The following is a 24,999-nucleotide window of genomic DNA, read 5'->3' as shown; positions in this document are numbered from 1 at the left end:
TCACTAGTAATGTATTTTCTTCAAGGAAGACTGAATGAAAAAGAAGTAATTTGGAAAAAAGCACAATTCTTAATAACGTATGTAAATACCAATATGGCATTGGGTTTCCCAATTTTAATTGCATACATTTATATATACACACACACACTTACATCTATACATACATATATAGCTATGTATATTTTAAAAATTACCAATGGGCTTCGTTCAGCCAACTTAAGAGAGGATAAAATCAGAAGATGCCATTTGATGGAAGCATGAAGAACAAATGCAGTTGTATTCCCCAGTCAGCTATATAACAAGGCAGCTTTCCATTACACCACAGAACACTGTTGACCTTACCTGCAGACTGGTGCTTCTCTGCCTTCTTTTAAGATGGAAACAAACTAAACCCTTTCCAAGTGTTGCAAATTCGGTGAAAAAAAATAAGAGAATACAAAACCACTCTTTGCCTTAGCCCCGTTTCAAAATAACGAATGTACACAGTGGGAGCAGCACTGTTTGATGGTTTAGTTTGCACAGGAGGTGGACACTATTTGAAAAATGGCGTAAGACAGGGATAAACTTTAGTTCCCGTATTCTAATGCATGAGGACTACCAGTCATAGTTGCTGACAGGTGGGACTACCAAGAGCTCCCCCACCTGCTGGGCAGCCAATCGTTGGTGTTTTAGTTGAGCCTCCAATTGGGCCTTGAATTCCTCTGCCTTCTTCTGTTCACTAACCTTAGCCTGTTGTTCGACTGCCTGTGCCTTTTCCTTCTCCACCCTGCCAAAGACACAACCGGAAGTAAGTTACACCACCACCACACAAAATCCAACCAAACTGGATTTAATTCTATCTAGTTTACTTGCTCTTACAAGAACTAATGTCAAAACTGAAAACCTGGTCATGGCTGTAAAAGTGTTCTGAAATAAACTATTGAAATTGCATGCAACATCCCTGAAATATTCTGACGCTGAACTACTGCAACACCTTACAGGAAACTGCTAATCAAAACTGGAACTTACAGTTACACCTGAGACTGCAAACAATCTATGTAATACCATTATTTTAAACCAATTATTTCCAAGAGACTCAAAAACGTTGTTCCAACTCTAGCATGCAATACTGAAAATATTCGTTTTACGTTGAATATTCTCAGGCTGAGAATATTACTTTACTTGTAAATACTCATTTTCTTTGTAGTATAGAAATATTTAAACACGTACTGTTTAAAGTCATGCCAAAAGTAGCCTAAAGCCTTTCCATGCATTATAGTAATAGCCTTGTAGCATACAACAGTGATTAGCTCATGAGCATGGAAAAAGTACAATAATATTAGTTTTAACAAATCTGCAAGATCTGTGTAAATTTTGGTACTGGCAAATAGTTTAGGTTCACAACTTTAGGCTTGACTGTCATTACCAAAAGACACAGTAAAAATGCAACACACATCTGCTTTTACTGATTGCAGCTGCCAAGTCTGTGCTCTCTAGCAGGAACTTTTATTTAACATATACATACAAAATAAAATTACTTTCTTTAAAAGCTCATTTGAGTTCAGTTACCTTTCAGCAAATGCCCTGATCTCCCAGAGTTCCAATTCCTCCTCTGCTACCCAACTTTCAATTATAACAGGGCCCGTTTGCTTGGGTGTTTCTGGCCTTTTTGGCCTTAGTGCACTTGATCGCAGTCCCTTTCTCTGGGGTGTTGGAGTTTCTTTAGAGAACAGTCAAAAGACACACATTAAGCTCAATCATAAAAAAAAATTCAAGTCTAAACCAAGATTTAGTGTCTCTTTCAGTCTTATAATCAGGAAGGCATTTCAGCTTCAGATAAATCCCATCAGTTTGTTAAATGCATCATTCATTTCAAATAAGCGAATTAATAGTTCATATGAAGCTGTATTTGCTTCTTTGATGGTCAGAATTAACGTAAGGATACAGTTACCTTGATTTCTGTAGGAACTTACGGGAAGGGGAAAAAAAAAAAAATGTATAAACAAACATACCTTTTGGAGCCTCTGGCACACCAATGGGACAAATAATTTTTCTTATACAGTACTCTGACCGGATTCCATATGGACCAACATCTCTTCTCTTGATTATTTCTGTTGTTGTAATTTCAGTTTCAGATGTTTCTACAACAAATTAGTCCCAATACATCAATAACAAAAAACAAATAAGATCTAAACCTCCAATATACTCGAGATAAAGAAACAGCAACTATACAAACCGTTGACTAAAAACATCTAAATGCCATAGCTAACATCAAGGCTGCACAGAAACGCTTGGAAAGAGTGTAATACTCAGAATTAAGAGCAAGAGCTTTTGCATTAAGAAACCCAGAAATTTACAGAAGCGATACCTGTACGTGTAGTTCCTCCCCCAGGTGGAGCTTTCGCTGCCATATCATCCCATTTGAGACATGCCCACAATAACCGCAGCATAAGGCTCACTCCAGCCAATGATTTTACTGTTTGAAGTCGGTACCTAACAATAGAGGATTAATTCTATTTTAAAATCAAAATGTATTTAAAATACCCAAACAAATGGGGCAAAGATTTCCATTCTAGCTTTACTGAACGATATAGAAAATCATTGAATAATAAACAGCAAAATTTGCACGTTTGGGCACAAACATATCTATCACTTGCATTTTTAAGTCCAATTAATTTAATCACATCCTAATTTTTTCCTCAAAAATGTAAAGTATGTACCTCCAAGTGATCCCAAAAGTTGGCCTTGGGGATGGATATGGCCAGATATCCAAGGCAGGCTTTGCATTGTAATTGAAATAGGGAACTTCTCTGATTCCTCCTTTTCTGGCCAGCTTTTTTAAGTCATCATTGGGTAAAACAAATATGCTTTTTTTACTGCTTTTGGTAACAAATTTTCTATAAGATGGTAAGGCAGTTCCAGAACGAGTTTTTTTGGGTCTTGCAAATTTCATTAACTTCACTTTGTCTTTTGTAGAATATTCTTTGCTGACAGTCATGGAAGTCACCAAGGTGCCTTCTGGGGTGGTCAGTGAATCCGTCACTGTTGTTGTAACCACTGTTTTACTATGCTCTTGCACAGAAACAACATCAACACTACTGTCTGTAGCTGGAGTGGTAAGCTTAGTTACGGTAGTGGTGGTAGTTACAGTGGATATGGCACAGTTTTCTGTAGATGATACCACTGTTGTTTTCTCATCATTAGAAGCTACAGTCTCTGCAACTTTAAACACAGTTTTGGATTCTGTAGACACAGTGGACGTTGTGGTAGTCACTTCAGTAATAACAGTTTTTATTTTACTTTCTCCATTAATATTTTCCATTTTATAGGTCTGTACACCGTTCTGATCAGCAAAGTCACTACTCAAGCTAGATTCCTCACATGAGGTAACAGGCGATGGAGCAACTTTCTTATCCTCAATTACTTCAGTTTCCATCGATTCTGTTTCACTATTCAGGTTACTTTCTTTACAGACAGTATGTGTGGGTGTGGAAGCGGTGCCAACAAAGGCGGATCTCTCAGGAGAAAGCTGTTTTTCTTCTGTTTTCTGCACATACTTGGGAACTTCATCTGGTGGCTGAAGACTCTCTCCAGATTCAAACTCAGGTGAACTCTGCAGATGTGACTCAGGGTCCACATTATTTTTGTCCTTTGTGTCCTCTATCATGATGTCACCATTCATGAATGGTTTTACTGAAGATTCCTTAAAAGTCAATGGTTTTATTTCATGTTCCGGAACGGATTTATTAATATTATTAACTTTTGGTTCAATATCACCCCCTGCCTTAGTTTCACAGGTATCTTTAACTGAGCAGTCATCATTTGAGAATACTTTAATGTCATTGTCTTTTCCGTTCATTTGAAAAGCTGATTTTTCTTTTTCTAAGTCTGTCTCAGTTTCTTCATCTTTATTATTCTTTTTGTCAGTAACACTATTTAGATTTGTCTGATCAAGATATTTGTTTATGGTATTTGTCTCCACTTTCAGTTCCTGACCTTTCTTTTGACCATTAGCCTCAGTTAGTTTAGAGCTCAATAAATCCTCATCAACTTCTACCTCATCCACGTGTTCCAGAGTTTCAAGGTTTCTTTCAGAAATTAGGTCTGTTTTAAACGGTTCTAGATCTTTACTAACTGATTTTTGGTGAAATATTATCTTTTTTTCAGATTTACTTTCAGTCCTTCCTGGATCAATTTCTTCCTCCATCTTACTTTCTTGAGAGGACATCGGTTCAATATGGCTTTTTATCATACAATTGTTTTCTGGATCTTTGCTCTGCTGTTCAGAATTCCCTTCTGAATCTGTTTTTTCAAGAGTGGCTAGAGCATCTTTTCTACAGCTGCTTTCAGTTACCACTGGCTCTAAGTTTTCACGTTCACACTGAGATACACTGGTAACAGGTAGTTTTTGTTTCAAAGGTTTCTCACCTGTTTCTAAAACATTGCATTTGATTCTACCTTCTGCATTTGTTTGTTTCAAGCCATCCACAAAGGAATTCTCAGACTCTCCAAGAGCCTCTTGTCCTTGACAGTGATCAGCAGTCATAGGTTCAGGGTGGTTTTCTTTACTATCATTCTCAATTGAACTTTCACCTTCAGAAGGCTGAGGCGAGTCTTCATCCAGTAGCTGGCCTTCTCTTTTAGACAGCCTGTTTGTCAAAGGCAAAGAGCGTTCGTCTAGCTCACCAGTTTTTGTACAAGAGATGTTACTTATTGGCAAGCAGTCCTGTTCTACATCTTCAGTATGGGTCTTATCTGAAACATAGTTTTGATCTTGGGAAGACACGTTGAACTGGCTTCCTTCTTTTACTTTTCTCATTTGTAGCTCATCTGTATGTTTCTTGGGGCTTACAGACCGAATGCCTACTGTTTTAGCACTAGCCTCCAGCTTCATCCTTTCTAGACGTTGTTTTTCTTCCAGTGTAAACTGTTTTATTCGCCTCTCAAGTAGTCCATCTAATTTTGACGATTTTACTTTCCTTTTGTAGCAAGTCCTTAAATGAAATCCCTCGCTGACATTGATTATATCCAGCTTACAGTAACTATCCTCATCTTTTACAGGGGATTCAATTTTCACATCATCTACATCCATAGGTTCTTCCTTGACGACTTTATCATTTTCACCATCGATTTCTTTTTCCACTGTGAAAAAGAAATAACTCTGGATCAGTAAGCTCCCCTAACAATGAATATCAAACTATATTTTTACATTAACTACTAAGAAACAAATGGACCTTTTAGCATATTAAGAGATTTCAAGAAAAAGGGAACAAAAACTTCAGACACTACTGCAAGGCATAATAAACAACCATTTAACTGAGATATTTTAAATGTCTTAACAAAACCTGTTACACAGTTTGTCAATAGTTATTGATGAGGTCCTTTGCTTTTACAAATGCAATGTTGTAATGAATAGCCACTTGTACAATAATAACTATATCACCTTTGTCTTTTGCATGATCTACATTTTCAGAACTTGTATCAACTTCTTTTTCTTCACGTGACTTTTCTTCTTTCACTTGTACTTTCTCCGAGGTTTCTGAAACATCTGCTTTGTCTTTTGCTTGCAGATCATGAGAATCCTTTGTTCTATCTTTCTCTATTTTTACCTTAATTGGACCTTTTCGTTTATCCAAGTTGGATTTCTCATCTTCACTCTTTGCTATTAATAAATTAAACAGTTTCCATTATTCAGAATATTTTTTATACTCTGCTACATTTTAATGTATGTTAGTTTACCTCTTGAATCATTCGCACATCATTACTGAAATTCAGAAATGGAATTAAGCATACAATGGTAACATCATAGATTAAGCACAGTGCAATATTTAAAAGCCCATCAGAGATAAAAATGTTTCATTTACATTTTTTTTTCAGGAGTTCATGTTCACTTTTCCTAAAAAAAAAAACAAACAAACAAACAAAAAAACCCCAACAAACCACCAAAAAACCCACAACAACAACAAAACCCCATAAAAACCAACTCAAACCAAAATCACAACACCTCCTCCCATTTTTTTCAGGAAACTAAATAACACTTTCTGAAAACCAGCCTATTAAGAGGATATAAATTCAGATTCTGAAAATTGACAAATAGTTTTTAATAATTTTGATTTCTACAGTTAGGCCAGAATGGACATTAGTATTCAAATGACTTTATGCTTAACAGTGTAGTGGCTATTAATTGCAATATAGAAAGCAAAAGAAATGTAATTTAACAGTGATATAGATAACACAAAGCAGAAGCATCCATTTTGTGTTTGACCCAGTTAAAAGCAACAGGGAAAATATTACATCAGTATCTGAGAAAAAAATAATTTTTATATATAACACGGAGTGAGCTGCCAACTTCTAAGTTTAAAAAGAAAACTCATGATTAAATTCATTATAAACAAGACTTACACAGTTCAGGAAGCATTCTAAAAGTCAATTGTGCAACATTTCTGTTTTTTAATATAAATCCTTGGGAAAAAAAAGTGAGAAGGTGTGTTTTGAACTTTCTAGAGAAATAAATTTATTTTCCCACATAAAACTACTGTTTCCAGATAAAACTGGTTAATAGTATTCTGTCAACACGGAGAGGGGAAAAAGTGTATATATACACCCCAATATTTTAGATGTTACTTTTTGCTTGTGATTATCTACATAATTTTTATCTAATTTAAATAAGGCTATACAGAGCTGTACAAATATTACACACAACTTCATAATTGAAACAGTTTAATGTAGCTAAAAAATGTCTATAACAACTGAACTTGTTACATCAACAAAGATAAGCAGAAATCCACAAAAGCTTCTCTAGAACACTATTTGTAACAAAGTCTATGTAAGAAATATGACATGCAAATAAATGAGTAACTGAATAAGCAATAAAAAGCAGTATGTTAGTAATTTGAAAAAAAAAAAAAAATCTAAGCAATGCAGACACTTACTTGGTAGCAACTTTCTGTAATCTGCGTTAGTATTTCCAGGCAGTTTGGGCATAAACCTGTGGACATGTGTTTTACTGATCCAGCTCCAGCCACCATATCCTGTTACTCTATATTCCTCTCCTTTTTGCTTCCAAACCTGTCAAATATTTTTACAGTAGTAGTTTTAATGGTGCTATTTGCTGCACTATTAATGTATAGATCCACTTAAAAAGCTAAGATGATTTTTTAAAAAACAAAGCAAACACTTCAATTTACAGATTTTTTCAAGCAAGTTGAAGTATATTTGTGAAATAATGTACTATCTAAGATTAAAGATATATCTGCTGATAGTTACGTTGATTCTATCCTAGTAACATCTAAAAAACATTTTTATTTCAGGTAACAGTGAGAATCCATTTACCTAAAAGCTGAAATATTATACAAGTTATATACCTGTATGTTTGTTATAATAAATAAAATTAGAGCAAAGAACCACTCCAACAAAAGTATTTAATATCTACTGTAGGAGAATATAAAGAAGTAGTAGTTCTATAATAGTTCCCATCATATTATACAAAATTCCAAAGTAAAGGTAGCTAGGCTAGCTTTTTTGGGGAGGAACAGGGATAGGAGGGGAGCACTGGACAGGGGCAGACATCGACAAGATTCCAATAACCATCTAGAACCCTTCCATTAGGAAAGGCTGCATTTTGCAGACAAACATCTAGCAACTCAGGCAGTGTCACTAAGAGCATAATACATGGCAAATTTAGTTTAGACCAAGATTATGTGCTTGATCATGTGGGCATGGTTCCTACTCCAATGGCAAGGAGTAACACAATGACATTAAAATTTTACGTTTAAAATGAAAATAGAAAAAAAAAAAGTACGAAATCAATTTCTATATTTTTTCTGTTCTTTATACAAAATAAAACCTTACCTGATGTTTGACAGGAAATGTATATTTCACCCACGTAGCTTGCTGCATTGTTTCTTCTTCTTCTTGTTTTCTCTCTTTTTTTTTCACTTTCTCCTTTTCTTCTCTTTCTATTGCTGTCATTCTGCGTAATCTAACACACACAGATTTAAGTACATTTAAGTACAGGATCTTGTAAGCAAATATAAGCCAAAAACCAGCATATACTACCCCTCTGAATAACTGTAAATATCTGAAGTCAAGAGGAAAGCCCAGTATCAGGTTATTTCTATTTCTTGCAATAGGAACACTGCTTTTTTGGGCTATTCCAATAAGGCAAACACAGCTGCCTGCAACTGTGTCTAACATCAGACCCATTTCGTTTCTGCTTCTATGACACAATGAGAGACAAAAGACAGACTCCACTGAAGTGAGAGTGTTGAAATTTGCTCTTCTAGTCTCCCAAAGATTTATAACTTTGAGACTGTGGCTCAGATAAAGAAAATAAACTTACTTTGCAGGAGCAATGACACTATAAAAAAATCTTATCTTCTATGTTCAGTGTTTCTGGTTGAGAAAAAACACTTCAAGTGCTGAATGACTGATTAAATTTAAACATAATTCTTACAAGCTTAGAGGAACTAGTAGATGTAAAACACAGTAAAGTTCTCATATTCAAAAATATGTTAATGTTTATTTATTTTACCTAGTGTGCCCCAACGATTCCCGCCAGATTGGCAGCATGACAACTGGTTTAATTGCACATTCCAATATAGCCAGCGCTAGTGCAAATTCTCTAGGTTTGCTGCACATCTGAACAGCCTTAATCCAGTTAGACCTAAATTGGAAAAAAGATAAAACCTGAAACATACACATGCACTGATATAGCATGCTATGTTAATAGAATTTAATGGTAGGATAAAACCTCCTGTATTTTATTACTTCACTCAAATGTGCAGTCCTTTTAGCCACCCATCACAAAACACAAACATGTTATCTTACTTCTTAATATACTGAAGCATGATGCTTGGAAATCACCGATTTAAAAAAACAAAGACCATTGCTTATTACCACTGTAAAAACACAAGTAAAACAGGAGAATATATATTTTCCTTTATTAATTTACCTGTGGGAAGCCCAGTTAGGGTGAAGGAATGATGCCGGGATATTGTTTTCCAGCTGAATAATAGTTAGCCTCAATGTGGATATGGTAAGAACTTTGGACCCGTGTACAGACCCGTTCCATTTGAACTCTCCAGCAGGAGTCAGACAGAATTTATGCGAGAGATGTCGTCTCTTGTCGTGGTCCTCCCTGTGCTGGTGCTTGTTCAATGCGAATGAATTAGTGGCATATTGATTATGATAAACACGATACTTCCCCTCTTGCCCTAATTTGAAATAATTGTTGATATTTCCTTTCATCACAACTTCCTTTTTTGTGTTCATTCGAGAGACTTCACCTTGAGAGTTGACCACCAGAACCTTGGGAAAGAAAGAATGATTTTAAAGATCTACTTCAGTTTCAAATATTTCTATTCACTTATTTACGATTTAGGCTTCAACTGTCTGTATGTAAAATAATAAAAATACCTTGCATCAGTTTGTAGAAACAAATAACTTAATCTGAAACACTAAACGTATGTACTTCATCACTGACTGTATATAGAGTTAGGATGTTCCCAAAGATCAACTTTAACACTAAAAAACCACCATTCATGCTCCTGAGGAGCTCAAACAGGAACCCATTCTGCCGCTCTGAATTGTGTCTATTGAGAGAGAGAGCTTTGGGAAAATAGTTTCACTAAACTTAAGTAAGCTTTCTGTGAAACCCCTCCTTGGTAAATCACAGAATTCATCGTGTAGCTAAGCAACCAAATATCTTTGAATTTGAAAGCATGGCATGGATAAAATCACCGGTCTAATTACTCATAACCGAGTTCCACATTTTAGGGGTTTGTCAATAAATATGCTAAATATTAACTTAAAGGAAAATCAGTTAACAAAAATAAAATTAATACACCAAACAATATGCAGACAACTAAGTCCAATGAACTCTTAACATACAAACACTATTTTCCTGGGGAAACTGTGCTACTTAAAAAAACCCCAAAACCCAAACAAATCACAAAAAAACCAACAAACCACCTACAGCCATACAAAAAATTTATACTAACTGGCAGACATTTGAGAGAGATTTCACTGTTGTCTGTATCAAGCAGTGCTACAATTTTGCAATCATTGTCTTTAAATGACCACACTCAGCCAGCACAGATCTGTTATGAACCGGAAACGTGCCTATTACCTAGCTATTCAAACAATCAAACACAAACCTCTGTAAAGTTGTAGTTTGGGCACACCAGTTCTGAGAGATTTGAAGATACAAGTGAGAGAAAATGCATATACCTCACTACTGCCTAAGTAAATAATTCTCCATCTTTTATGACCAGCATCTTAAAAGAAAGTAGGTGCACTGAGTCACTGTCATACCACTCTGTAGATAGCAACTAAGAGAGCAAAAGCAAAGGAGGGAAGAAAAAAAGCTTCCTGTGATACTACAATTTCACCATTTGCTAATTTATTACTACTACTTTTTTAAGTGCCTCCATGGTCTGTCAAATACTGTTTTATTTTTAAAAATATTATCAGTTTTCTTAAAAAGTTTTCGTACTTCTTTGAATTTTCCAAGATGTGTACAAACCTCTCTGCCTTCTTTATATAACTTATTTGCTTCATGTGCTGCAGCAGCAACCTGCTGGTTTTTCATCTGGCTCAACTTGCTATCCGGATTTCGTAATCTTGTGAGCATTCGCGTTGAACCTGGCGTGCCTTTTCCTGCACCTGGAGAATCACTTCTTTCACCATTGGATTTCTCTCCTGCCCAGAAAAAAAAAAAAAAGGCTTTTAAAACAAACTTAAAAATTGGAAGTTTTCTACGGATGTATAGGAGTTATAAAGCAAAAAGAAAAGATGCATAAAATGAAAGCTAGAGAGACTATTATTACCTGTGTCCTCTGAAGTCTGGGATCCCCCCTCTGCATTTTCAGCATCCTCCGGTGTCTTAATGGAGTCATTCTGCCCAGAACCCAACTCACTACCGTTGCTGTTTTCAACATCCGAGTGTAGAGGTGCTGCAGATGTACTGCTGCTGTTGCTAGAGATCATCTGACCAGTTTCTTCTACAAAAGAACAACTTCATTTTTAGTTTTTCTTTTAAATTGGATCAATCCAATTTTTTCTAGTTTTAAATTTTCCATTAAAAAAAGTCAGATGAACATCTTTTGCTGGACTGGAGAGAAATACTCATAAAATATTAATTCCCTCCAGAGCACTGTATCCATGAAAATATTTTTTTGTTCTATTTCAAGTAGTTTAAACATTTACAGTTCTGAAGGACTGAAATTCACACTTGGATGAAATATGAATATATTTTAAACACAAGACAATTTTTTTTATGGATGCACACACAGAGAAGCCTCTACTGAGACTGTTTTGCTTTTAGAATGCAGATTTCAGAATGCTCTCAGAATGCAGCTTCTGTGATTTTATCACTTTTGATTTTCTTGTGCTTTAGCTGTTCCTCAAAGCATACATCTTTCAGTTCCTCTCCAGTTTTCCAACAAGTCTTTGTCTCTTCTTCAGCACATTAATACTGAGGAATCCCACAGATTTCAGTTCAACTGGCACCACTCTACATAAGCTCCTCCTACGCAAACTTAAAGTATCAACCTTTCTTACAATCTGATGGGTCTAAATGCTGCTTCAAGCTCAGTAAGACAAATGAGTTCTTGGTCCTCAGTTGTCCTTCTTACTGTCTGTCTTCACAGCTGCGGACATCATTGCTCACTTGTTGCCAAAGTGTACTGCCCAAGTATGTATTTCAACTAAAGCATCAGAGAATTGCAGCTACCTAGAAACAAATCACTCCAGCTTCCCAGTAAGAACAAGACATCATCCCTCAAAACACCTTGATTTTGTGCAAAAGACACACAACTTAGCTGTTTAAAAAAAGACGAGATTTCTCTGTTTCTAGAATTCTTCCAAAACATCAGGGGTTCTGTTGTTATTAAGAAAGGTGATAGAACAAAACCTTCTTTCTGTGAAACATTCACTCCTAGCAGAAAGAGGATTAGGTAAACACTCTGTGCTCCTGCTGTTTGGAGGAGAGTGGAAGCACCCGAACTAAATTCTGAACAAAAGACTCATATCCAAACTGCATTTAACAAGGATCATGACAGACATTCTCGCTCACCTAGCTTTGCATTTTACTCTCATTTCCCCGCTCTTTGGGGGTGGCTGTCTCACTGACACTGGTTCAGTATCTCTCCCTCCCTCTGAGAGTCTCAAATTGAAATTTCATAATAGGAACACATCTATCACTATGAATATAGTAAATTAGACTTGAGGAAGAACCCTCTCCACACACACAGTTTCCTACCAAAAAAAAGCCGACTAATTTAAAAATAAGCTAGAAGCCTTGGAAGGAGAAAAGTACCTGCGAAAGTACAATAAAGAAATAATGATAAATATATAATTGAATCTTTAAAATAAAATACGAACTCATGGGTGTGTCTCAAACAAAGTTACAGGACATCTTTTCCATTAAACCTCTGTACAGTTATTTTAACTTTAAAATGGAATAAAAAAATATGAGAACAGGCAAAAATATGTGGTTAAATATCTAAAATGTCTGCTTTTTGACCCATGCACCAGGACACTGGAATAATCTCCCCAGGGAAGCGGTGGATTCCCCAACACTGGACACTTTTGAGATCAGCTGGGCAGGGTGCGAGGCCACCTTGTCTAGACCATGCTTTTGCCAAGAACAGATGATCCCTGAGGTCCCTTCCAACCTGGTATTCTATGACTTTATGGCATTTTCTGTATTTAAAAAAGTGTATTAAAAGGCTTCCAGATTATGGATTAATCTTAACTTTCATTTTCTCCTCCTACTAACAGAGTTTATTACCAAGTCTGGATGCATTCACATTTGCAAGTTCAAGAACTGCAACCTATATCTGAATGGAGAATTATTTCTGTAGGAGACAAAATATTTACTACTCCTTTTTAAAACATAACACACTGAGAATGGCATCATAGACTAGAGTATTTTTAGATTTTTAAGAATGGAAAGTAAAACTGATCACTTTAACAGTAATCAGATGTTCAGAATAACATTTGGTTATGTAGTAAAGAATTGTAATAGAATATAATTCTAAAATAGTACACTGATAATTTATGTTACACCTAATTATTCCCAAATCTAAAATTTGGGGTTTTTTTTAATTAAATAGTGTATATTACTACTTTTGAATCACTGACATGGCAGAACAAAATACATTAATATACAAGAGCCTCTGTGCTTATAATTCTGAAATTTGTTTAAAATTCCTGGCGTGACAATTTTAATTTTGACATTTCAGTGCAATGGTTTACTCCCGTGAACGAAAATACTTTGTTTGTTAGTAATTTATACAGTAAATGAGAGGTTAAAATAACAAACAAGCCAGCAGCAAATTAGAATTGAAATAAACTTTGATAGAATGCTAACAATCATTATGGATCACTATGGAAAAATAAAATATACAGAGAATAGAACATAAAAGCTTAGCCACAGTCATTCTTTGGAAGGCATGGAAACAAATGCTAATGTCACAGAAGATCACAAATTTCAAGCACTAGTTGCAAGAAAATTAACTTTGAAATGTTAATGACAACGTAGCAGTAAAGGATGGCACTGCAAGCAAATCACATGAGTGATATATGCTGTGAATGGTTTTAGTGGACAAACCAGATAGAAAAACGTAACAGATTCCCCAAACTACAGAGGCATTGGTAACAGTGCCTTCTGTACCTGAGAGTTCCTGAGAGAGCTCTGATGCCACCTTCTTCTCTGCCATGTTGTTGCTATCAAGGGTTTCTGACTGACACCCCATTGCGTTCTTCCCTTCAGAGCAACTAGTCTCTCCTGCAGAAGGATTTGTGTTGTTGTCATCAGTGCTTGATGTCACAGAGTTACTTTTATCCCCAACGACTGTTGCCTCTACAGTAAAACGCACAACAAAACTTTAGGGGTATTCTTTAGTATGTCTTAGGATGTCATTTGGCATCATGCACAGAAAGCAACTTGAGCAGTTTTGTTTGCCTGTTTGATAATGCTGAAAAACATTGAGCTTTCTCCTTTCTTTTTTTTTCCACTATGAGACTGTATTGTCTCAGAATCAAAGCACAAACTAATTCTGATGAGGAAAACAATGCTAAAAAATGATGTAATATTGCTTACTACAAACATGTTGATCACAACCTGTAAGTGCCACCTGTACCCCAAGCCAAGGTATCTACCAGCTAGCTGTATTTAACTTGAAAAGTAGGAAAATCGGTGAAATCACTTAACAAGAAAAACAATAATATACAACCACAAAGGAACTGACAAATATCACCTATTACTTAAAAAAAAAAAAGTAGAGAAAAAAAACCCAATAATTACACTAACACTTAAAGAAACGTGAGGATCCTAACTAAAGATTCACTTTACTTAAATGAAGTTGTTAAAGTACAGGCACAGATTCTTTACCTTCTGTTTTAACTTTTTCTGCATCTTGCTCAGTGGGTGTTTCCTCAGTTTTATCTTGGTCTCCAGATTCTTCCTTGCCTCTCTCAGCATCTGTCTGGTCATTATCAATGTCACTTTTGGTCTTTTCTGCTTCATCATCTGCTGTGTTTTTATCTTCCACTATTTCTCCTTTTCTTGCTCTGATAACATCCAAAATTTCATCTACAATAGAAAGTATGTGACCATCAACAAACAACAAACCACCACCTACAGAGCCACTGAGCAGAAATAACATGACGTAAATACTCCTCCTTTTCAATGAGACAAAAGATAACATCCAACCCCCTATCACTTGTTTCCCCACTTAGAATAAACAATTCCAAAAATTCAATTACTGATTTCTCAGTCATGCATTTATACAGTGATGACCTAAATCCATTTTTAAACCTTAACATCTAATCTTCATGTCTTCCCTAGAACCAAAGTTCAAACCTTCACAGATTTGCTTTGCTATTTATTTCTCCAAGGTAGATAAATGAAGCCGGTATGGAACTGCAGAGGAGATACACATTCTTCCACTTTTTCCATAATATTGGAGCAAATACTGGACCTCTAGTGCTTTTGCTACTCCAACTCCCATTCAAGTGTTAAATGTTTATGAGGACTTATGTATATGTAAAGACAGTACAACAATAAACATCCAGCAGTTAACACAGCTCCATTCCAACACCTGGATCAATCACAACCTGGCACACCGTAAGCATATCAAGAACCTGAATTATTCAGGACTTCCTGGAATACATGATAGATAGTCCTGCAAGAAGTCAGCACTACATTGCTATGCCAGTACACCTGCATGATGCTTCTCCAACAACTTTCATAAACTTCTTATAATAAAATAAACTAGTATTTTGTTCGAAGTGCAACATCTGTTCCCATTAAACAAAATATTCTTACCATTTGCTGCAGAAAGGAAAGACTTGTTGTTGCCCCTTGCTTTATTAGTAAGGTCTTCTGTCACATCCATGTGCCGATGAATTTCTTCACGCATTTCTTCCAGAGTTTTGCATAGATCAGCCTCCCAGTAATCTTTGTCTAGGCATTCAATTAACTCCGCCAGCTGTATCTTTGTGCTATAGTACCAGATTTTCTTATCTTTCTCACTTTCTGAATCTTCTTCTCTGTAAGAGTATTTAAAAACCATTAATTTAAAGATATCTGGATAAATGACAAAAATTAGTATCAGCCTACTTTTTGCAGATAACCATTAAATGCCAATACCTGAAGACGAATAAACATACCACAGGAGGACACTCATATGCACCCAATTTAGTATCCAAATACTCCTTTCTCACTTCTTTCCCCTTTTTCGTCCCCTCAGAAGTTCTCATGACAACTTCCTCAGGAAGGCTTTTGAAGAGTATCCTTAGAACTGGTTTGTCCAGTCTGGCAGCAAAGATTATTCTCATTGTATTTGCCATTACTGTAACGAGCAACCTAATACTGTCAAACAATTTGCAATGAAAGAGAGTATGGCTCCAGAATCCATAAAAGGTAGTGGTTCTGACTGCATTTTCAGGAAACAGCAAAGTCAGGAAATTCAAAGCATAGAATGCCACATTCATAAAATATTTTATATTAGCATCTCTATGGCATTCACCTGTGACAGCATCAGTAAGGGAGAAAAGAATCGTAATAAAATCCTTTGAAAAGATCAAGGCGATCCCACGGTTTGGCTGGGGTACTCCACGACACCACGAGCCTAGACAAAACTACTGAAGGACCACAGTTTCAAAAGCATCTCAACAGGGCCACCAGACCCAAGCAAGCCCCATAACCACCCCAGGTAACAGGCTCTCCCAGAGTGCTGGAGAGCAGAAGGAGGACAGTGCAACGCGTTCTGAAGAAGGCTGCTTGATTTCAGCTTGGCTTGTTATGTCCCGTTCAGCCACAGCCAGACTCGGGCTGTGGGCAGGAGCGCTCATTCCCGTAACACACCCTAGCACTCCAACACCGTATGGGTGACATAAGGATTTAACAGCCTGGCCTTCACACGCGGAAGAGGAGCTGAACTACTGCTCCACTTGCACTGCCTGTAAAAGCATTACAGACCTATGGCTCACTAATAATCCTAAACCAAACTGTCGACAGGAATGGAAAACTGATGGTAGTTGGAAAGACCTACCCTTGTAAGGTTCGTCGTGTGCTCCTCTCTACTAGTTGCCTCCACATGGATGCAATACTTTTATTTCTCTCATAAAGGCCTTTGCTCATGAAAAGCAACTAATTCTACTCATTTACTCCTCTAGGTTACCAGTCGCTTTCTATTAGTTTTAACAGGTTAGCACGGTTAGGTTTGATGAGTTTTCTCAGAAAATAGCTTATTACAGGAAGGCTGCCCACATACTACACATCAAAAAGTAGCAGCCGAACATTGACAGTCATTGGACTCTATGGAATATTCCACGTCTGTACACTTTCATATTAAAGAAAAAGTATTATTTAAACCGTATTTCCTCTAAATTAATAAAGCTATTTACTATCAATAATAGGAATGGCAACACTATTATTATTGTTTGTAAACCAAAGCCACAGAAAAATAATATAAAGACAAACACCCAAAAATTAAGATGGAAGGGGAGATGAGAATGCAAGAATACATCTTTATACAGCAAGAGGAAAGAAAAGGATGAAACAAAACCCTTAGCTGAAAAGGAAAGGGAAGTATGGCTTTTGAATTTTCCCTGGCAGACGTCCAATGGAAGTGGTGAGAGCAAGACACTGGCAGAGCAGCAATTGTGAGGCTGCTCTGCTCCTTACAAATACGACTGCAGAATATAATGCTTTTGCTAAGTTTATACTTGAATTATTTCTTAACTCATCAAAAAGGGAACTTTAACCTTTCATTTTGAACCCCTAGCTCATTATATGATTGTTTGCTAAATAGATATGCCATTTATACCTCTTATATGACCTAGATATGCAACAATATGAATGCTTTACATAGCCTCATCATTCCATCAAGTCAGGCTGTGCTAGTGCCCGCTTGCCAGATAAGCAGCTCAGGCACAGAGGCATGTACACCTTGCTTAAATTTCAGTGGCGATCATCCACGTGTTTGCATCTTTTTCTACCTTCTCCCCCATTTATCAAGACTGAAACTGCTACAGCTATGCTAACGCACCTGGGATGTGTATGTACATCCCCTGAAAATCCCAAGAAGCACCTGTCTGTTCCTTTCCCATCAGTTCCTCCTATTCTAGCGTTACAAGGTTCCACCGGACTGAAAAGCAATTAACTGTTATCTTCAATTTCCCTGTATAGCTCAAGAAAAAGCCTTCAGTACCAGTAAAGGTATGCGGTATCACAGGCCAACAAAACCCAGAAGCACACTGTGAAAAATCAAGACACTAGACCACAAAGAGAGAGTATTCTGCAGAAGACACCTAGAGGTAATTAATCTTTCCGTCTGTGATTCGGGTCCCACCCATTAAAGAGCTGCTCAGATAATATTCTGGAAATAGACAACAAGGTTATCCAAGAGTATTTTCTTTCCCTTCTACTTCATTTATATAGGAGTTGGAGCATAGAATTTCTCTTGAACTGGAGGCTATCACAACCACAGTAACAGAAATTCAGCAATTGGTGTTTTCTTTTGACAAAAGCACAGACAGAAAACAAAAGGGCACAAGCTTGCTGTTATGTACGCTTACACCAAGCTCATCTTGGGCCAGACTTCTTTTCAAGATTGAGGTGTATGCCAGTGGAAGCCTTGGAGTGCTCATTACCAACTCACTAACAGTCAAAGAACTATCACAGAAAGCATTCTATGTGATCTGTTTTGGCAAAGTTAGTTAAGATTTAAATTAACAATTAAAATATTTAAACTAACATTCCCTGAACACTTCCTTGCATTGGCTGAAGGGACACTACTTTTACCCTTTGAAGAAATCACAGAGGCGATTATAAAAAGATGGCAAGATGCAAGTCTACACAAGGAGTGATTCCCAATTTTTGTCTCTGACAGGCCAGACAGATTTGCCACCTCGGTGCTGGACAGGTCTACTTAGTCTCTGGGGGACGCAGTTGAGTCACATACATTAAGTCAGGTCAAGCAAGGTAGACAGGAATCACACGAATACTTCCTCTTTCAGCCTCCTTCGCCGCCAGGAACTATTCACTGGAAGGCTTTAGAGGCAAGTTTTAAGATCGACAAAAATGACAACACAGAAGATGCTAGAAACTTTCAAGTAAAGTAACAGTGAAACAGATACACCCGCTCCTGAAATCTGTGCTGATACAACTAGAAACTGAAGAATTCAGTAAATTGTTTAAAGTAATCTTATTCAAATGAAGATACAAAACCTTTATAATTAATTGGAGAAAACAGAGGAGGACCCTCTGAGAACATAGATAGCACAACAAACTTTGCAGAAAAAAGCTAAAACTGTTTTTGACAATTGAGGAAGAAACATGCAATTCAGGAATAACAGTTTGTACCTTATTTCTGCTATCAAAATGAAAACCAAGCAATGTTTCATTATCTTCTTTCATAGACATTTGACAAGTCCAAAGCATCTCAATATTTCTAAAAAGATAACTTGTTAAAACACCGCAGCAGTTTACTAGGAAAATGTAAGTTAAAGTCCTAACTTTCCTGACTGGTTAACTGGCAGAAATAACCTTCATAAGCAAAACAAATGCAACTGACCCAGACATATAATCCTAAATTTGTTAATAGCTTGAAACAAAACCTCATTATTTAATTTTATTTCTTTTTTTTTTTTTTAAATCTTACTGATATTTGCTTATGGGTATGTATGAGAGGAGATCTCCTCAGTGCCCACTTTTCCATCTTTCTAAAACAGAAGAAGGTGGAAAAGAGAAACAAAACCACAATGATGGGCTTAAAGAAGACTTATTACCCTCAGCAAGTGCTGAGTGCGGAAACAAAAGTATCAGTGAACAACAAGCCTACAAAACCCTTGAAAAGGTGGGAAAATCAGTGGTATGATGGATTGATAACATTTATAAGGGGAAAAGAAGTAAAAAACCCTAAAAATCCCTTTAAAAAACAAAAACCCACAAGAATTCAGGATGTCAGTTCTCTAATCTCCCTGGGCAAGATTTCAAATCAGTGTTTGTGCAGCTTATTTTTAGGTCTACTAGTTTCCTCTCATACATTTGATCACATGACATTGATGAATCCACTCTGTTCATTTTAATGAAGTTGATAGGACAACATCATTTCACGAATCTCAGGTTTTAGCATCTGGCAGTTATCCTTCAGTTTTCGAAGATATCAGGTGTGGTTGATCTTGTTCAGCATCCGTATGCAAAATGGTTGGTTTTGCAACTCAGCATGCTTACTGAATGTAAAGGACATTAAAAATTGAAAGTATAGAGTTTAATATCTACGTGAATTATTAAAGTTGTATTTTCCTGGAATTTAGTTACATAGTAAATACTTTTGTCCCCTTAATTTTTAAGGCACACTATGCATAAATTTAATTATGTCAACGTTCTATGAGAAGTCTAGTGGAACTGTTTGATTCTGTACATCCCACACAGCACTGTCAGAGAGCACTGCTGCTGCAGATCAACCAGAACAACTGTCTAGCTGTTTTTTTCTTCTGATTCCATCAAGAAGCTTTGGAGAAAAAAAAAAATATCCAAACCACATATTTCGGAAAGAATTTGTTTTGGAAGCATGGAACATTTACACTAGCAAAAGGCATGATACCTAATGGCAACAGGAAGGATAGGAATTACCAGGGAAAGAATCTTTTAACCTAGATTATCTGCATGAGAATACGAAAGAAAGTCAGGAAACAATTAATGGATGAACCGCATTTCTTCTTGTCTTTGTAAATGTAAAAATACTTTTCTATTTACATTTTGAAATATTTCAGTCACTAACAAAAAAAATCAGTAAAACGGAAAATCCAATAAAAATTGTCCTTCTGCCGTATTGTTTACAGTTCTCATCTATTTTGATTTGAAGTGGGATACTGATTTATTTTCTCTTCAAATAAATCCCAATTAGGATACAAAACTTACATTCATAAAAACTGATTTATGAAACAAATAATTTGTTCAGTGAGCAGGAATGCAAAATCATTTTTAAAAAAACTAAATACATGTAACCTTTGAATACGTCCTTTCTAGTGCACTAAAAATTACTACCAATGTACTAGAGGAAAAAGAACTTCCACGTGTAGATTTCAATGGATCAAGAAGCATTTGCATGATTTATTTTAGTTTAAAATATGTTGAAGTACTGTCTGTATCAAAACCTTCTGAACATCAAACATTACACTTCACTAGGAAAAAATCCATTGTTTCATAGATGAAGTTTAGTAAAAAATAATTACCAACCTGCCAAAATACCGGGGGGGGGGCCGGGGGGGCACTGTCTATTTATCTTAAAATCATAGAATCATAGAATGGTTAGGGTTGGAAGGGACCTTCAAAGGTCATCTAGGCCAACCCCCCTGCAAGGAGCTGGGACATCCCCGACTAGATCAGGTTGCTCAGAGCCTCATCCAGCCTGGCCTTGAACGTTTCCAGGGATGGGGCCTCCACCACCTTTCTGGGCAACCTGTTCCAGTGTTCTATAACTCACATTGTAAAAAATTTTTTCCTAATTTCTAATCTAAATCTACCCCCCTCTATTTTAAAACCATTACCCCTCGTCCTATCGCAACAGGCCCTACTGAACAGCCTCTCCCCATCTTTCTTGTAGGCCCCCTTGAGGAACTGGAAGACCGCTATCAGGTCTCCCCGGAGCCTCCTCTTCTGCAGGCTGAACAGCCCCAACTCTCTCAGCCTGTCCTCATAAGAGAGGTGCTCCAGCCCTCTGATCATCTTCATGGCCCTCCTCTGGACCTTCTCCAACTGGTCCATGTCCTTCTTGTGTTGGGGGCTCCAGAACTGGACACAGTGCTGCAGGTGGGGTCTCACCAGGGCAGAGTAGAGGGGGAGAATCCCCTCCCTTGACCTGCTGGCCACGCTTCTCTTGATGCAGCCCAGGATGCGGTTGGCCTTCTGGGCCGCAAGGGCACATTGCCTGCTCATGTTGAGCTTCTCATCCACCAGCACTCCCAAGTCCTTCTCCTCAGGGCTGCTCTCAATCCATTCCCCACCCAGCCTGTATTTGTGCCTGGGATTGCCGTGACCCAGGTGCAGGACCTTGCACTTGGCCTGGTTGAACTTGATGAGGTTGGCACAGGCCCACCTCTCCAGCCTGTCCAGGTCCCTCTGGATGGCATCCCTCCCTTCCAGCGTGTCGACGGCACCACACAACTTGGTGTCGTCGGCGAACTTGCTGAGGGTGCACTCTATCCCACTGTCCATGTCGCCGACAAAGATGTTGAATAGGGCCGGGCCCAGCACGGACCCCTCAGGGACGCCACTCGTGACCGATCTCCACTTGGACATTGAGCCGTTGGCCACCACTCTCTGAGTGCGGCCATCCAGCCAACTCCTTATCCACCGAGTGGTCCGTCCATCAAACCCATGTCTCTCCAGTTTAGAGAGAAGGATGTCGTGCGGGACAGTGTCAAAAGCTTTGCACAAGTCCAGGTAGGTGATGTCAGTTGCTCGTCCCTTGTCCACCGATGCCGTCACCCCGTCATAGAAGGCCACCAAATTGGTCAGGCACGATCTGCCCTTGGTGAAGCCATGTTGGCTGTCACCAACCACCTCCTTGCTCTCCATGTGCCTTAGCATGGTTTCCAGAAGAATCTGCTCCATGACCTTGCCAGGCACAGAGGTGAGGCTGACTGGCCTGTAGTTACCCGGGTCTTCCTTATTCCCCTTTTTAAAAATTGGGGTTATGTTCCCTCTCTTCCAGTCATCGGGGACCTCACCAGACCGCCACGACTTCTCAAATATGATGGCCAGTGGCTTGGCAACTTCATCCGCCAGTTCCTCAGGACCCGCGGATGGATCTCATCAGGACCCATGGACTTGTGCACCTTCAGGTTCCTTAGATGTTCCTGAACCTGCTCTTCCAGTACAGTGGGCGGTTCTTCATCCTCGCAGTCCCTGCTTGTGCCTTCTACAGCTTGGGTGGTGGGACAAGAACTCTTATCGGTGAAGACTGAGGCAAAAAAGTCATTGAGAACCTCAGCCTTCTCCATGTCCTGGGGTAACCAGGACACCAGTTCCCTTCTGGAGGGGGCCTACATTTACCCTGGACTTTCTTTTGTCCCCTACGTACCTATAAAAGCTCTTCCTGTTACATTTTATATCCCTGGCCAGATTCAGTTCTGCCAGGGCTTTGGCCTTCCTTACCTTATCCCTGGCCACTCGCGCAGCCTCTTTGTAGTCCTCCCAGGCTACCTGTCCCCACTTCCACCCGCTATAGGCTTCCTTTTTCACTTTCAGTTGGTCCAGGAGCTCCCTGCTTATCCACGCCGGCCTCCTGGCCTTTTTGCCCGACTTGTTTTTCATCGGGATGCACCTCTGCTGAGCTTGGAGGAGGTGCTCCTTGAATATGGACCAACTTTCCTGGGCCCCTCTTCCCTCCAGGGCCGCCTCCCATGGCACTTGGCCCATCAGGTCCCTGAAGAGGCCGAAGTCTGTCTTCCTGAAGTCTAGGGCAGAGAGCTTGCCGTGTATTTTCCTTGCTGCCCCGTGGATCTTGAACTCCACCATGTCATGGTCGCTGCAGCCAAGGCTGTCCTTCAGTTTCACATCCCCCACCAGTCCCTCCCTGTTGGTGAGCACAAGGTCGAGCATGGCACCCCTCCTTGTCGGCTCCTCTATCGCCTGCAGGAGGAAGTTGTCATCCACGCATTCTAGGAACCTCCTGGACTGCCTGTGCCCTGCCGTGTTCTCTCTCCAACAGATGTCAGGGTGGTTGAAGTCCCCCATGAGGACCAGGGCCTGTGACCATGAGGCTGCTCCTATCTGGCTATAGAGTACTTCGTCCGCTCTATGCTCCTGGCCAGGCGGCCTGTAACAGACCCCTACCATGATGTCCCCTGTTCGTCCCCATCCTCTAATCTTGACCCATAAGCTCTCTGTCACCTCCCCCTCCATCCCCAGGCGGAGCTCCACACACTCCAGCCGGTTGCTGACGTAGAGAGCGACACCCCCTCCTCGTCTCCCCTGCCTGTCTTTTCTAAAAAGCCTATATCCCTCCATGTTGATGCTCCAGTCGTATGTGTCATCCCACCACGTCTCCGTGATGCCGATGAGGTCATAGCCCTGCTCGTGTGCAAGCATCTCCAGCTCTTCCTGTTTATTCCCCATGCTGCGTGCGTTGGTATAGAGACACTTCAGCCGGGCCCCCGACAAAGCCGACTTGCTGGCTGGAGCGACAGGGGTGCTACTGGACCGCAGTTTAGGTTTATTTGCACTTATCTGTGATCCTTCCTCAGCTTCTGGACCCTCGGTGCTGGCACTGGCGCCATGCTGACAGCAGTGGGCTGAACTGTGCTCCCCCCTCCTCCAGCAACACTCCCCAGCAATCACCTCCTAAGTGAGTGACTCTGGATTTTTTAATGTTAATTCCCAGACCTCTAACAGCAAGCAGAATATAATTGCTCTGCCAGTACAGTAGAGCACCTTTAGAACAAACTTTTCCTCAAGAGTTTGAAACTCTTATAGGAGACTGTAAGTTATTGAAGTACAGGTAACTAGAGCAAAAAGAATATCAGCTACATGTCCTTCACAACCAGGCTTTTTGTGGAAATCAAACTTTAAACTCATTTTCTGGAAACAGAAGGTAGAAAATTATGTATGAGGCAATGGAAAAATCAAGGATATCAGCAGCTTCAGGCTGACCATCACAACCCGAATGACACACCAGGTACTGCAGAGTATGTGACTGAGAGTAAACACAGTATTTAAAAAAAAAGTATAAAAGATTCCCCGCATCTTTTAAAAGATTACTTGATACTACTGTGGCACTTATAATCCGAGGAAATAAAAAAATAATCAAACAGGGACTCTTCTTTCACACTTGCGAGAGACCACCATAGGAAACAGAACAGCAATAATGAATACTTGAAGCATCAGCTACCAATACATTACAGAAAGGGCACTACATCTTAAAGACCCAAACAAGCACTCAGAAGTCTTGTTTGCAAGATGTAACACCATCAGCAGTCCTCACGTCCCCTTCTGAAGACAGCATCTTAACATTCACTGTAATCTCTTTTGTACGAAATTCTAAGGTATCCAGCTGTGCCTTATTTTCTCCATAATACTAAATGCAAAATTGTATTTCAAGAAATCTAGTAAAATCTCTTTGTTTTTCCTAAATTAAATTAACATTGATTTCACTTAAATATTACTGTTTCTTCTCCATTATGAGAACAATTACATAAGAAAAGTCTGTTACAAGAAAAAACAGTCTTTAGCTATTTTCCTGTGAAATACGTAGTATTTTTATCTTTTCAGGTTCAACTTTTCAGGTAAAAAAATAGGGCACAATGCCCTCACGAACGAGGGTTTGATTACTATGAATGTTTTTGAGATGCATTAGTATCTCAAGACCAACCAGTAACAGGAAATTGTGTTACACATACAAAGCAGATCGCTTGAAGACAGGCATTTCTTGCTGGTTTGACTTTGTTTACACCATAGAAGTGTTCACATACAGCATTTTCCACATTTCTAGGGTGAATACC

General features: G+C 38.6%; 1 protein-coding gene across 14 annotated transcripts in view; it reads right to left on the bottom strand.

Annotated features, from left to right (window-relative positions):
* BPTF (bromodomain PHD finger transcription factor) overlaps positions 1-24,999 on the bottom strand; it is a 59,874-nt gene that overhangs the window by 19,919 nt on the left and 14,956 nt on the right. For 8 of the 14 annotated variants that reach the window (XM_086762626.1, XM_086762633.1, XM_086762637.1 and 5 more), the window contains exons 3-17: positions 15,314-15,537; positions 14,378-14,578; positions 13,658-13,846; positions 10,809-10,982; positions 10,505-10,680; positions 8,933-9,288; positions 8,513-8,644; positions 7,831-7,960; positions 6,912-7,047; positions 5,423-5,641; positions 2,700-5,121; positions 2,348-2,472; positions 1,992-2,120; positions 1,549-1,699; positions 643-766 (exon numbers count right to left, since the gene is read on the bottom strand). In XM_086762626.1, coding sequence (XP_086618752.1) covers positions 643-766; positions 1,549-1,699; positions 1,992-2,120; positions 2,348-2,472; positions 2,700-5,121; positions 5,423-5,641; positions 6,912-7,047; positions 7,831-7,960; positions 8,513-8,644; positions 8,933-9,288; positions 10,505-10,680; positions 10,809-10,982; positions 13,658-13,846; positions 14,378-14,578; positions 15,314-15,537 — 4,888 coding nt within the window. The remainder of the gene's footprint in view (positions 1-642; positions 767-1,548; positions 1,700-1,991; positions 2,121-2,347; positions 2,473-2,699; positions 5,122-5,422; positions 5,642-6,911; positions 7,048-7,830; positions 7,961-8,512; positions 8,645-8,932; positions 9,289-10,504; positions 10,681-10,808; positions 10,983-13,657; positions 13,847-14,377; positions 14,579-15,313; positions 15,538-24,999) is intronic. The other 6 variants (XM_086762630.1, XM_086762631.1, XM_086762635.1 and 3 more) reach the window with 3 other exon arrangements.

The sequence above is a fragment of the Chlamydotis macqueenii genome, chromosome 18, assembly GCF_036417535.1.
Source record: "Chlamydotis macqueenii isolate bChlMac1 chromosome 18, bChlMac1.mat, whole genome shotgun sequence".
In the NCBI taxonomy this organism is placed as follows: Eukaryota; Metazoa; Chordata; class Aves; order Otidiformes; family Otididae; genus Chlamydotis; species Chlamydotis macqueenii.
The sequence above is the reverse complement of the archived record's forward strand: the minus strand, read 5'-3'. Positions and strand labels throughout refer to the sequence as shown.